Source organism: Nicotiana sylvestris, chromosome 1, assembly GCF_000393655.2.
Source record: "Nicotiana sylvestris chromosome 1, ASM39365v2, whole genome shotgun sequence".
NCBI classification, from domain to species: domain Eukaryota; kingdom Viridiplantae; phylum Streptophyta; class Magnoliopsida; order Solanales; family Solanaceae; genus Nicotiana; species Nicotiana sylvestris.
The window spans coordinates 115584333-115596765 of NC_091057.1; the positions used below are offsets into that span (position 1 = coordinate 115584333).

General features: G+C 39.5%; 1 protein-coding gene across 1 annotated transcript; it reads right to left on the reverse strand.

Moving 5' to 3' along the window:
• Positions 1 to 474: 474 nt before the first annotated feature.
• On the reverse strand, positions 475 to 807 carry LOC138873612 (uncharacterized mitochondrial protein AtMg00810-like). The gene has a single exon (XM_070152085.1). The coding sequence runs from the start codon at positions 805 to 807 to the stop codon at positions 475 to 477; it is 333 nt and encodes a 110-aa protein (XP_070008186.1).
• Positions 808 to 12433: the final 11626 nt, after the last annotated feature.

A 12433-nucleotide genomic window follows, 5' to 3' on the forward strand; every position in this document is an offset into this window, starting at 1 on the left:
AAGAACATGTTTTCAACCCCCAGCTTGCTAAGCAAAGAGTAGTGCTGGACCTTTCCTAGTCCTTTCGTGAGTATATCTGCCAATTGAGCCTTCGTGTTAATACACTACTAAAAATTAGGTTTTAGCGACGGACAAATTTTGTATCTAAATAGAAAAATCTGTCGTTAATCTAATTTAGCGACGGATTAGCAACAGATTATCAAGAAATTCTGCTAGCTACGAGCGTTTTAGTGACAGATTAGCGACGACGTTCGTAGCTAATTCCATTTTTTTCGTAGTAATATGGTGAGTTTGAATAAGACCCTGCTGCAGTTTCTCCCTTACGAAATGGTAATCAATGTCAATGTATTTTGTCCGCTCATAAAAAATAGGATTTGCAGCTATTTAAATGGCTGCTTTACTATCACAATGTAAGGCAATGTGTAGTTGAATTTGGACTCCCAACTCTTTGAATAACCCTACTAACCATGAAACCTATGCCACTGTAGAAGCCATACTTCTGAACTCTGCTTCAACTGAGCTTCTGGAGACTGTGGTTTGCTTCTTAGATTTCCATGATGTTAATGAGTTTCCAATCTTAACTAGATAGTCTGTAACAAACTTCCTGGATTGAGGGCAAAAAGCCCAGTCTGAGTCACAGAAGGCTACCAAGTTATCAGATTGATGTGAAGACATTAATAGGCCTAATCCTGGTGTATTTTTGACATACTTAATCACCCTCAGAGCTGCATTCATATAAGTCCTTTTTGGTTTATGCATGAATTGACTTAGAACTTGAACAACATAAGCTATATCAGGCCTAGTCATAGTTAGATATAGTAGCCTGCCCACTAACCTTTGTTAAGATTCAGGATCAAGTAACACAGAGTCATTGACAGTTGCACCTATGGCATCATTAGTGCACAAGATATCCTCTTCAAAATCTGTCGTGGTCAGCCTTTGATTGCACTCTAATGGGGTAAATACTGGCTTAGCTCCCCCTAGCCCAGGGTTAGCAATCAAATCAAGGGCATATTTCCTCTGATTCATTAAAATGCCAGCCTTGCTGCGAACAAATTCTATGCCCAAAAAGAATCTGAGTTTCCCCAAATCTTTCATCTTGAACTTCTTCTGTAGGTTGTCTCTAGCAAACTAAATTAGCTGAAAATCATTATCTGTAAGTAGGAAGTCATCTACATAGACCAAAATTACAACCAAGGCTGAACCTCTCTATTGTGTAAACAAAGAGTAATCAAAATGACTTTGAACAAATCCCAAATCTTTAAGAGCTTCTGTCAATTTCAAGTTCCATTGTTTGCAGGCTTGCTTTAAACCATAAAATGATTTCCTTAGCTTGCACACTTTGGTCTTGGACTCCTCCTTGATGTTGTACCCTTGTGGGAGTTGCATATACACTTTTTCAAATATGTCACCTTGCAAAAAAGCATTGTGCACATCCATTTGGTAAATGTGCCAATGCTTAGAAGCTGCTACTGCTGTGACTGATCTACCAGTGACCATCTTGGCTACTAGGAAAAATGTTTCCTTGCAGTCCAACCCTCCTTTTGACTGAAAACTTTGGCTACCAATCTAGCTTTAAATCTCTACACCTCCCCATTAGCTTTGTATTTCACTTTGTACATCTATTGTCACCCTATGAAAGCCTTAACAACAGGCAAATCAACAATATCCTATGTGTTATTTTCCTTTAATACTGTAACTTCCTATTGCATGGTTAGTTAATTTCATCATGGTATCAGAGTTGAAGTTCTCTATTAGCTTTAGAGAGGAAGAGTGCTAGAGTGAATCTGACGAAATATTCTAGAAGAGGAGGAAATGAAATGTAATGCTTTAATTGAATCTGACAAGTGTAGCTGTTCATGTATATATAGAATAAAAGAATAAAACTAACTCTACTCCTCAACTGTAGTTAAGGCTAATGCTAAACCTAGTCACACTAACTCTACTCTAATGTAAGTTAGTTATAACTAACAAATAGAACTTAACTACCTAACAATAAAGAAAGAAAGTTAACCACCACTACCACTACTAATCTCAACACTTTCATGTGTTCTTTGCTCGATTAGAAGCTCCCGAATTTAGAGGAACCTGAAATTAAGGTTCATAATGATGTTTGTTCTTTATATGTGTGTGTTGTGACTTTATTATTTTCATACTCATTAAATCTTCAGTTTCAAGTTCAGAGTGATGAGTTTCCCATGATCTTTCTTAGAGGCCTTTTGATCTTATGGGAAAATTACTTGCTCTTGTGCTCGGAAGCGCTGTTGATGAAATTCCTGCAAGCTTCTCAGATGTGACATATAATCATCTGAGGGCAGTTAAGATTAATGGTGTAGCAGGAGCATAATGTGAAATGCAACTTATCAAGGTTTTATTGGCCAAGTCTCCCCTGCTGGTGAGAATGGTAATCGACCTCGATGTAGTAGGAGATCAATCTCTCAAATTACTTGTAGAGATAGCCAAATTTCAGAGGGCATCACCTAAAGTTGAAGTGGTATATAACGTTGTTGCTTATCCCGGTTACTATCTTGCTTGATGTTCACGAGTCTTTAATCAGACCATGGTCTTTTCTAAAACGTTTTGGGAGCGAGTGTAAATAGAAAATGAATGTTGATGCAATAGTATAAGCCTATAAGGCTGTGTTTTGCCTTGTCAATTGGTAGTGAGTAGAATATCAGTTAGGGAACATAGTGAATCAAGATGGATGTTTTGGATAATGTATATACTGATACAAAGGAATGAATTAAAGTTAGGGGCTATGCGTAAGATGAGCAGGGGTAGAGCGGCCTGGGCCAGATGAATTTCCGATGGCGTTTTAGAAAAGTGTGGTTAGGGCGGGCTTGTAGTGGCTTACTAGGTTATTTAATATCCTTTTTAGGATGAAAAAGATGTCCGGAGAGTGAAGATGGAGCACAATGGTTCCTGTGTACAAGAATAAGGGTGATATCAAAAATTACAATAACTATCGGGGTATTAAGCTGCTTAGTCATACTGTGAAGGTGTGGGAGAGGGTGGTGGAGCTAAGGGTGAGGAGAAGGGTATCTATATTCGAGAACCTGTTTGGATTTATGCCAGAGCGTTCGACTACGGAAGTCATTGACCTTGTTAGGGGATTGATAGAACAATATAGGGAGAGGAAGAGGGACTTGCATATGATGTTCATCGATTTAGAAAATGCTTACGATAAAGTACCGAGGGAGGTTCTGTGGAGATGCTTAGAGGCTAGAGGGGTACCTGTGGCCTACATTAGGGTGATTAAAGACATGTATGAGGGAGCAAAGACCTGTGTGAGGACAGGGGAGGGGTCTCAGACCATTTTTCGGTCATGATGGGGTTGCATCAGGGGTCGGTCTCAGCCTTTTTTGGTTTGCCCTGGCGATGGACGTACTAACTCGCCACATCCAATGGGAGATGTCGTGGTGCATGTTGTTTGTAGACGGTATTATTTTGATTGACGAGATGTGAGACGGTGTTAACACAAAGTTAAAGGTGTGGAGACAGACCCTAGAGTCTAAAGATTTCAAGCTGAGTAGAACCAAGACAAAATACTTGGAGTGTAAGTTTAGTGGTGCTACTGAGGGAGTGGAAGGGGAGGTGAGGGTGAGTTCACAAGTCATACCTAGGAGGGGGAGTTTTATGTACCTTGGGTCTATTATACAGGGGGGTGGGGAGATTGATAATGTTGTCACACATCATATTGGGGCGGGATAAATGAAATGGACACTTGCTTCCGGTATTTTGTGAGACAAGAAGGTATATATTTTATAGAGCGGTAGTCAGACCGGCTATGTTGTATGGGACTGAGTGTTGTCCAGTTAACAGCTCTCACGTCCAGAAGATGAAGATTGCAGAGATAAGGATAATGAGATGGATGTGGGGGCACACCAGATTAAGATAAGATTCATAATGAAGTTATTCGGGACAAGGTTGGTGTCGCCCTTATTGAGGACAAGATGCATGAAGCACGATTTAGATGGTTTGGACATGTGAGGAGGAAAAGCACAGACACTTCAAAAATGAGGTGTGAGAGGTTGAAATTGGAGGGCCTTATGAGAGGTAGAGGTATGCCAAAAAAGATTTGGGGTGAGGTGATTAGGCATGACATGGTGCAGCTACAACTGACCGAGGACATGAATCGTGATAGAAATGTGTGGAGGTCGAAGATTAGGATGGTAGGTTAGGTAGTCTAGTTTATTCATACCGGTAGTATTAGTACGTACTCCCGTATTTGGTTGGTAGTAGGATTATTTGAATACCTATTTTCTTTTTATTTTTTAATTACTATCTTGTTGTGTATGCTGCTTTTACATGGTTTTTTTGGTGTTGTCCCGTCTTGTTTATTGTTATTACTATAGTACCTATTCTTGCCTGAGCCGAAGGCCTACTGGAAACAGCTTCTCTACCTCCACAAAGGTATGGGTAAGGTATGCATGCACACTACCCTAGCCAGACCCCATTATGTGGATTATACTAGGTATGTTGTTGTTGTTCTGTTATAACTGCCTGCTTCTTCACAGTAAGCATTTGAGAAGCTGGATGCAATACCCAACCCTGTTGCAGCGCATCTGATCAGTGAAAACTCATGAACACATTATGACAAAGATCTTTTTTTGGCGAGTATAATTGAGACTTGCACATAATATCGCAACAATAACAAATTAGGCAAGAGCTTATGAACACCTAAGATGTAAAGATAAATGGATAAGCAGTCGAAAGACTTCATTCGATGTGCTTCTTTAACATTTGATGCCCACTTATGAACCAACATAAACTATTAAGTTCGAAGTTCCGTTTTTCATAGAAAATTCTCCCATCCCCCTTCTTCCCCCCCCCCCAACCATTCATGGACCAGCCTACTCCTAACTAAAAGGAAAAAACGATATTTTGTAGAAGCCTAACTTAGCTTTTGAGGCTCTTAAATTTGTCATGTTCAAGTAAACACTTCTATCTGGCTCCTATGGTTGTGCTTTAGTCACAACGGAATGGGTGAATAGGATATTAGAATTAAAATTTGAATACAGATAAAAACAATTTCTGCATAAGCCTTGATAAAGTATTCGATATTTGTACTAGTGAGAGATATCATATACTCATAAAATAATCGAGTTTTAGGCGAATTGGTCGAGACATGTACATTATCGGAAAAAAAGAACTTAATATTTACACACTAGTATTCATGTAATGTAAAGTCTAAAACCTATAATTAAGTTGGCGCTACTAATCAAAATCCATCTGTTTATAAAGTTATTTTAAGTGATCTATAGACTCATGAGTTGCCTGAATAGAGTTGTGACATTGTTCATTGCTGCACAGTGGGAACTATTTTATTTGTATCCAACCCTATGTTGGTCTTGGATCGTTCAAACTCTTGTATTTGTTCAAATAGCTTATGCTTTAAAAGTAAATGGATTTGGCAGGCAAAAGTGTGACCAGATGATACACATGTATAGGTTAAAATCTATCTTTAGAATATTTAAGCCAAGATATGCTTGTACTTGCCGCTGATATATCAAAAAAAATTCTCTCACTAAATTCTCTCCGTACCAACGGCTATTTCTCTTATATCAGTAACTTCTCACCTCTTTTAGAGGTGAGTGGTGCACACGTACCTCCGCATGGGGATGCCGACAGGCATCACACCGGCACATCCTATGGAGAATCTGACTCCCCCAGTTGGAGCGACCAACCCGTCGTTCGGAATTCCATCCAAACTAGACTATGCCAACGCAATTGTAACCCCTGCTAAACCTAGCTCCAAAGCTCGACTAGGGGACCCCAATGTCAAAGCTAGGGTTACGACCAACAACGGTATGCCGGTGGTCATCTTCAAAGCTAACGAATATTACGGAATAATGGCGGAGAAATGCAAATTCACAATCATAGGGAAGTTTCTGAAAACTCGCCCCAACATTGAAAGAATTCGCTGTTTTTGTTGAAAAGGTTTCCCTAAAAAGAGACGTCAAAATTGGTGCATACGATTTCCGCACTGTCTTTATTGATGTTAAGAATGAAAAGGATTGCAAAACTGTCTGGTTTAAGTGCTCAATTGAAATCGATGGATTAGTTATGTGGTTACAAAATGGTCGCCGAATTTTAAGCCAGAAGAGGACTCTCCAATTGTTCCGGTCTGGGTTCTATTGCTGAGCCTCCCATTTTATTTCCATACTTGGCACTATGTGAAACAAGTTCTGGGTCCGGTGGGCATCCCCCTATCGATGGATATCACAACTGATTACAGAACCAGGCCGAGCATGGCTAAGGTAAGAGTGGAAGTGGACCTAACCAAACCATTTCTGAATTCTGTTTGGGTGAGAATGGAGGAAGAGTCTAATCCTCTCAAGGGATTTACTCACAAGATTGAGTATGAGGGGGTTCCGAAGTAATGGAAACACAGTAAACTGCTAGGTCACTCCATAGTTTAATGCAGGGCTATTGAAAAGGAAAAGGATAAAGGAAAAGAGAAGGAATGCGAGCAACAGAAGTTAGTGAATCATAATCAACAACAGCCTAAACAAAAAGAGGATGATAACAAAACTGTTGGCAAAATCATAAATCGTGAAGACAAGATAGACAAATCTACAGCTCAATTGGGCAACAAGAATCAGACCAAAGAGGGTACTAGTGCACCTACGACACAAGAAAGCAATGCTCACACCTCCAAAAAAAGGCAATTAGGGCATAAGGGTGATCATAGCATAGACACTAAGATGCTGGCAGAGCTTCACAAGAAAGATGATCCTACACGAAAGAATGACAAAGGAAAAAAAGTCAGTCCTCATCAACTTGATATACCTAAATCTTATGCCCAAGTTCAGGAGGACAAGGCCGCTAACAAGGAACCAAAAAAGAAGAAGAAAAAGAAAAAGTCTACTAACAAGCGCCTTCAAGTTAGGAATAGGTTATAGCCCAAGAAAAAGAATAAGAGGATATATAATGACATTGACAAGGTTATTAAAAGAATTGAAGGGACTCCTGAGAAGCCTGCTCAAAATCAAAATTAAAAGGAAGATCACGATCAAATTAACACTCAAAATCAAAATGAAAAGGCAAACAGAGCTAGCTCTAGCAACAACTCCAACCAAGGAGCTGAGAATACTAGAACAGAATTGAAACAGCGGATGAAGTTCAAGAGATACAAGTCAAGAGTGGTGAACTGGTCGTGGACCTTGGACCTATCAAACTGGTACAAATAAACCCCTCAGACACACAGGGAACATTAGTGGATGTCGACAATGTAGAAGATGTATCTTCTGAAGAGGAGGATATTGGTAAGCAAGCTGGAGCAATTACAGCTTTATCAGAACCTCCAGATCCTATTTCAGAGGAGCTAGACAACATAACTGCTAAACAGGGCCTATCCCCAAGGGGAACAAAGCTAAAAAACAAAAACAAAAAAGGAAGACAAGCCGGGCAGATTAGTCAAGTAGGTCTCCTACACACTAAACATCAAGAAAAAAATACACCACCCCTTAAATCCAATGTTTAAAGCCATCATTTGGAATATTAGGGGTATGAGATCCAAAGGAGCTTTTGACAGGCTATTGAAACTTGTCAGACTCCACAAAGTTAACTTCATCGCATTACAAGAACCTTTTCTAGCACCTTCTCAGATTGAGGAATTTAGAGAACGACTTTGTTTCGACAATGCTATGACAAATAACAATAGCAAAATTTGGTATTTTTGGAATCACACTCTCAACTGCACCTTCATATCTCAACACAAACAACAAATGACATTCAAGGCTAACCAAGTTGGTCACTTAGACTACTTTTGGTTTACTGTTGTCTACGCAAAGACCAATGCTAGCAGAAGGAAAAGACTCTGGAGGCAACTTAGGATAATGCATACTCTGATAGACGGTCCTTGGGCAGTAGGAGGGGATTTCATGTAACTGTATCTCCTGATGAAAAGAAGGGAGGTCGTCCTCACATCCTCTCTAAGAGTATTGATTTTATCAAGTGTATGGGTGATTGTGGTTTATTCGACAATAACTTCACTGGCAACACATTCACATTGTGTAATAATAGAAAGAGAAGGAAAAGGATCAGCAAAAGGATTGACAGGGTCATCACTAACCAGGAGTGGTTTGATAAGTTTACTCTAGAGTCGATCATCTCCCAAAAACAGGATCGGATCACAACATGATTATCTTCCATAATACTTCAGACAACACGAATTTTATTAGGTATTTCAGATGCTTAAATTTCTGGTCTGATCATGAGGGGTACCATGATATTGTGAAGAAGTGCTGGGATGAGGATATTCAGGGAAAAACGATGTGGAGACTTCCGAGCAAACTCAAAAACCTTGCTCATACTCTTAACAAGTGGTCTAGGGATACAATTGGGGATGTCTTTGAAACAGTCAAACATATGGAGGAAACTGTTAATATTAAAGAGGAGGAATATGAAACAGATGACTCAAAACTCAATATAATGGCTCTACACAAAGCTCAAACGGACTATATAAGGTGGCTTAAGACTCAGGACTCCATTTTGAAGCAGAAAGCAAGGGTGAAATAGGTAGAGGAAGGCGACACCAATTCAAAATACTTCTACAATATTATTAAGGGTAGGAGTAGAAGAGCTCAAATTTTCAGAATTAAGGACTCTGAGGGCAATTGGATGGTTGATTCTAATAATATTGCTCAGGATGCCATTGATTACTTCAACAACTTATTCCTTCAACCTGAAGTTAGTAGTGATATGAGTATCCTCAGATACTTGGAAGATAGAGTTAGTGACCAGCACAATGAAATGCTTCAGGAATGTCCCTCTGAAGAAGAAATTAAATTGGCTATATTCTCTATGGATCCTAATAGCTCAGCTAGGCCCGATGGCTTCAATGGGCATTTTTTTCAATCTTCTTGGGAGGTGATCAAAGTTGATTTAATAGCTTTTGTGAGGGACTTTTCACTGGAGCTAATCTCACTAGATACTACACACATGCTTGCTTGGTTCTCATTCCTAAGGTGAAGGCCCCGAGTGATTTAGCCAACTAAGGCCTATAAGCCTTTGCAATTTCACCAATAAAATTCTTTCCAAGATCATTGCCACGAGATTAGCCCCTATTCTCACTAGTATTGTTTCTAAAAACCAAACTGGGTTTGTGAAAGATAGCTCATCACTGAAAATATTCTCCTGGCTCAGAAAATTGTCCATGGTATCAAGGGAGGGAAGGAGGGTGGCAATGTGGTCATGAAACTGAACATGTCTAAAGCCTACAACAAAATGTCATGGACCTTCCTCATATTAGTTCCCAGAAAACTTGGTTTCAAGGAATACTTTATTGAGCTCATTCACAGGCTAATTTAAAACAAATGGTATTATATCATAGTCAATGGAACAATGCATGGTTTTTTAGATCCTTTAAAGGTCTAAAGTAAGGTGATCCTCTTTCCCCTGCCCTCTTCATTCTTGCTGCCGAGGCTCTTTCAAAGTCTTTGAATCATCTCCACTTCAACAACAATTTCAAAGGTTTCAACATGAATGTGAACGGTCCACAAATCAATCATCTATGCTATGCTAATGATGTGGTCCTATTCCACTCCATCAGAAGACAGTCCATCAAGTTAATAATGAAGAAGATTGAAAGCTACCAACATGCCTCTGGGCAGGAAGTGAACAAGGAGAAAAGTTGTTTCATCACACACTACGATCTTGATTCAAAGATTAACAAAAGGATTAAGAAATGGACCGGCTATGAGCAATCTAACTTTTCTTTCACCTACCTGGGCTGTCCTATCTACACAGGCAGGAAAAGAATCAATATTTTCACCGATCTAGCTACTATAGGGGTGTCAAAAGCAGGTGCTTGGCAAAGTAAGAGGCTAACGGCCAGAGGCAAAGCTCTAATCATTAAGCACATTCTCCAGTCACAGACTCTACACCTCTTCGCAACCATGGAACCTCCTATATCCATCCTATTACAGATAGAGAAGTACTTCTCCAACTTTTTCTGGGGAATGAATGAGGGGAGGAGTAAATACCATTGGTGCTCATAATGTGCTACCCTATTGAGGAAGGGGGCCTTGATTTCAAAAGACTCAAAGATATATACAATACCTTCATAGGCAAACGATGGTGGAGACTTAGAACCATCGACAACCTATGGTCTAAGTTCACCAAAGCTAAATATTGCCCAAGAACCAACATGATGGCTAAAGTCATTGCTTAAATAACTCCAATATATGGAGAAACTTACTTCAAATCAGACCTCACGTGGAGCAGTACATTAAATGGGAAATAAATGCTAGTAACATTTCCTTTTGGTGGGACAACTGGACTAGTCAAGACCCAGTTGCTCATAGGCTTCAACTCTCCAGAAAACCAGGGAGTATCATGGTTAAAGACTATATTCTCGACAATCAGTGGGATATCCCCAACCTCAGCACTTTTCTTCCTAACATGATTGTTCAAGATATTGCACAAATAGAAATTGGGGACAAAGAAAAGGCGGACAATGGTATTTGGTCTCTGGAGAACACATGCAATTTCTCATACTTTTCAACCTTTGACAAGTTAAGACAAAGACAAACAAAGGACCCTGTGGCTGATCATATTTGGGGGGGGGGAATATTCCTTTCAAGGTTTCCTTCTTAATGTGGAAACTTCTCAGGAAAAAGTTACCTATGGATGATATTATTCTCAAATTCGGCATTCAAAAAACGTCTAGTTGTACATACTGCAGAAACGCATATCCTGAAACTATGGACCATGTCTTCTCTACTGGCTACATGGACTCCAAAGCTTGGAATCATCTTTCGGGCCCTCTGGGCATCACACACACAGGGACTACAGTTAATGAGGTCTTGGATTGTTGGCGGCAAACAAGACCAAAGAATGCACTTCACAAATTATTACTCAATATTACCCTTTGTTACACCATGTGGGAACTCTGGAAAGCGAGATGTAAAAAAGAAATATAATAACAAGTCTACTACTGTATTTAGGATTGCTAATCATGTTTTCTTCAATGTGCAGGTTAACATTCCTAAATGCTATAGCAGAGTAGACTACAACTAGAGCTGGCAAAATATTTATCACTTAGCAGAAACTTATAAACCCAGGATAACTAGTGTTCTGGTGTGCTGGGAAATGCTTCAAGAGAATACATGAAAGATTAACACTGATGGTAGCTTTGTTGCCATTAGCGGGCAGACATGAATAGGGGGGATTGTTAGAAAGGGAAATAGGGACTTGATTATGGCTTTTGCCAAACCAGTACAATTCTCAACTAACATTCTTTGTGAACTGCAGGCCGCTATCTATGGAATTAATTGGTGCTACCAACAACTACCTCCACAACTCACGATAGAGATGGATTCACAGGTGGTCGTGAAGATGATCCAAGGAATGGTTAAACCACCATGGAAGCTTTGAAGAGTTGTGGAGGAGGTGAAAATTAAAAGAAGATGCTTGAAAGACGCTTCAACACAAAACACAGTTATAAGGAAGCTAATACGGTAGCCGACTCTCTTGCAAAACTAGCAATAACATTGGACAATGAGAGAATCTTTCTCACAGAGGAGGAATTACCATAGAATTCAAGAAGGCCCCTACGAATGAATAAATTACATTTGGCCTCCTTCAGATTCAAAAAGGGCAAACACTCAGGATGGCATTATGATCCTCCCTAAACAACTCTCGAGGGGAGGCCAAATCTGTGAAGACAATCCTCTCCTCCCCCGACCTGTTATTAGTTATAGTATTGTCGTATGCAATTCTGCAATTATAATGTATGGGTCCTTTTGGTGTCCTCCGGAAGTTTTGGTTATATGTCCCCCTCCTTATCAATAAACAAGGTAGGGGTCCTGCCAAACCCCCCATTGAATCAGGAACACAACCTGGTTGGGTGGTTTGAAATAAAAAAAAAAACCAAGATAATATTGGGGAAGTGTTCCTAGGTCGACATTCGTCGAAAAGATCTAAGAAACGGCGAAGTCTTGGATCAAAGAGTTTTTAAGGGCTGAAGTCGAGGAATCAACAAGGACTAAGGCCGAGGTCGAGTACTTTTGACAGAGTTGTAACTACTAGTTTCAAGATAGGACATTAAAGAGAATATTTTAGTGGATATTCTCTGCACTTCTACTGTTAGGGTATTTTTTTAGGAATATGTTTCCTATAAATAAAAAGAGACACAATTATAGGGGACATGCGATATTCATTTCGCAAAAATATACTTTGACTCGAAAAAGTGAATCAGATCTCATTGCTAGTAAAAACAAATATCACTTTTTCTTTAAGATTCTTGTCTACATTTTTTTCACTTGATCCGAGAATAACACAAATATTCAAAGGATTGTCCATCATTCATCATTATCAGAAAGAACATGCACTGATTCCATCATTTCTTGGGTGACCCATTTAGTCTATTTACTTAAATGACATTTATTGTTATTCATTAATATTGAATGCTACATTATTGCCTTTG

What these genes read in the sequence shown, in the direction of transcription:
- LOC138873612 (XM_070152085.1), bottom strand. Translation starts at nt 807, where the DNA reads ATGACTAGGCCTGATATAGCTTATGTTGTTCAAGTTCTAAGTCAATTC.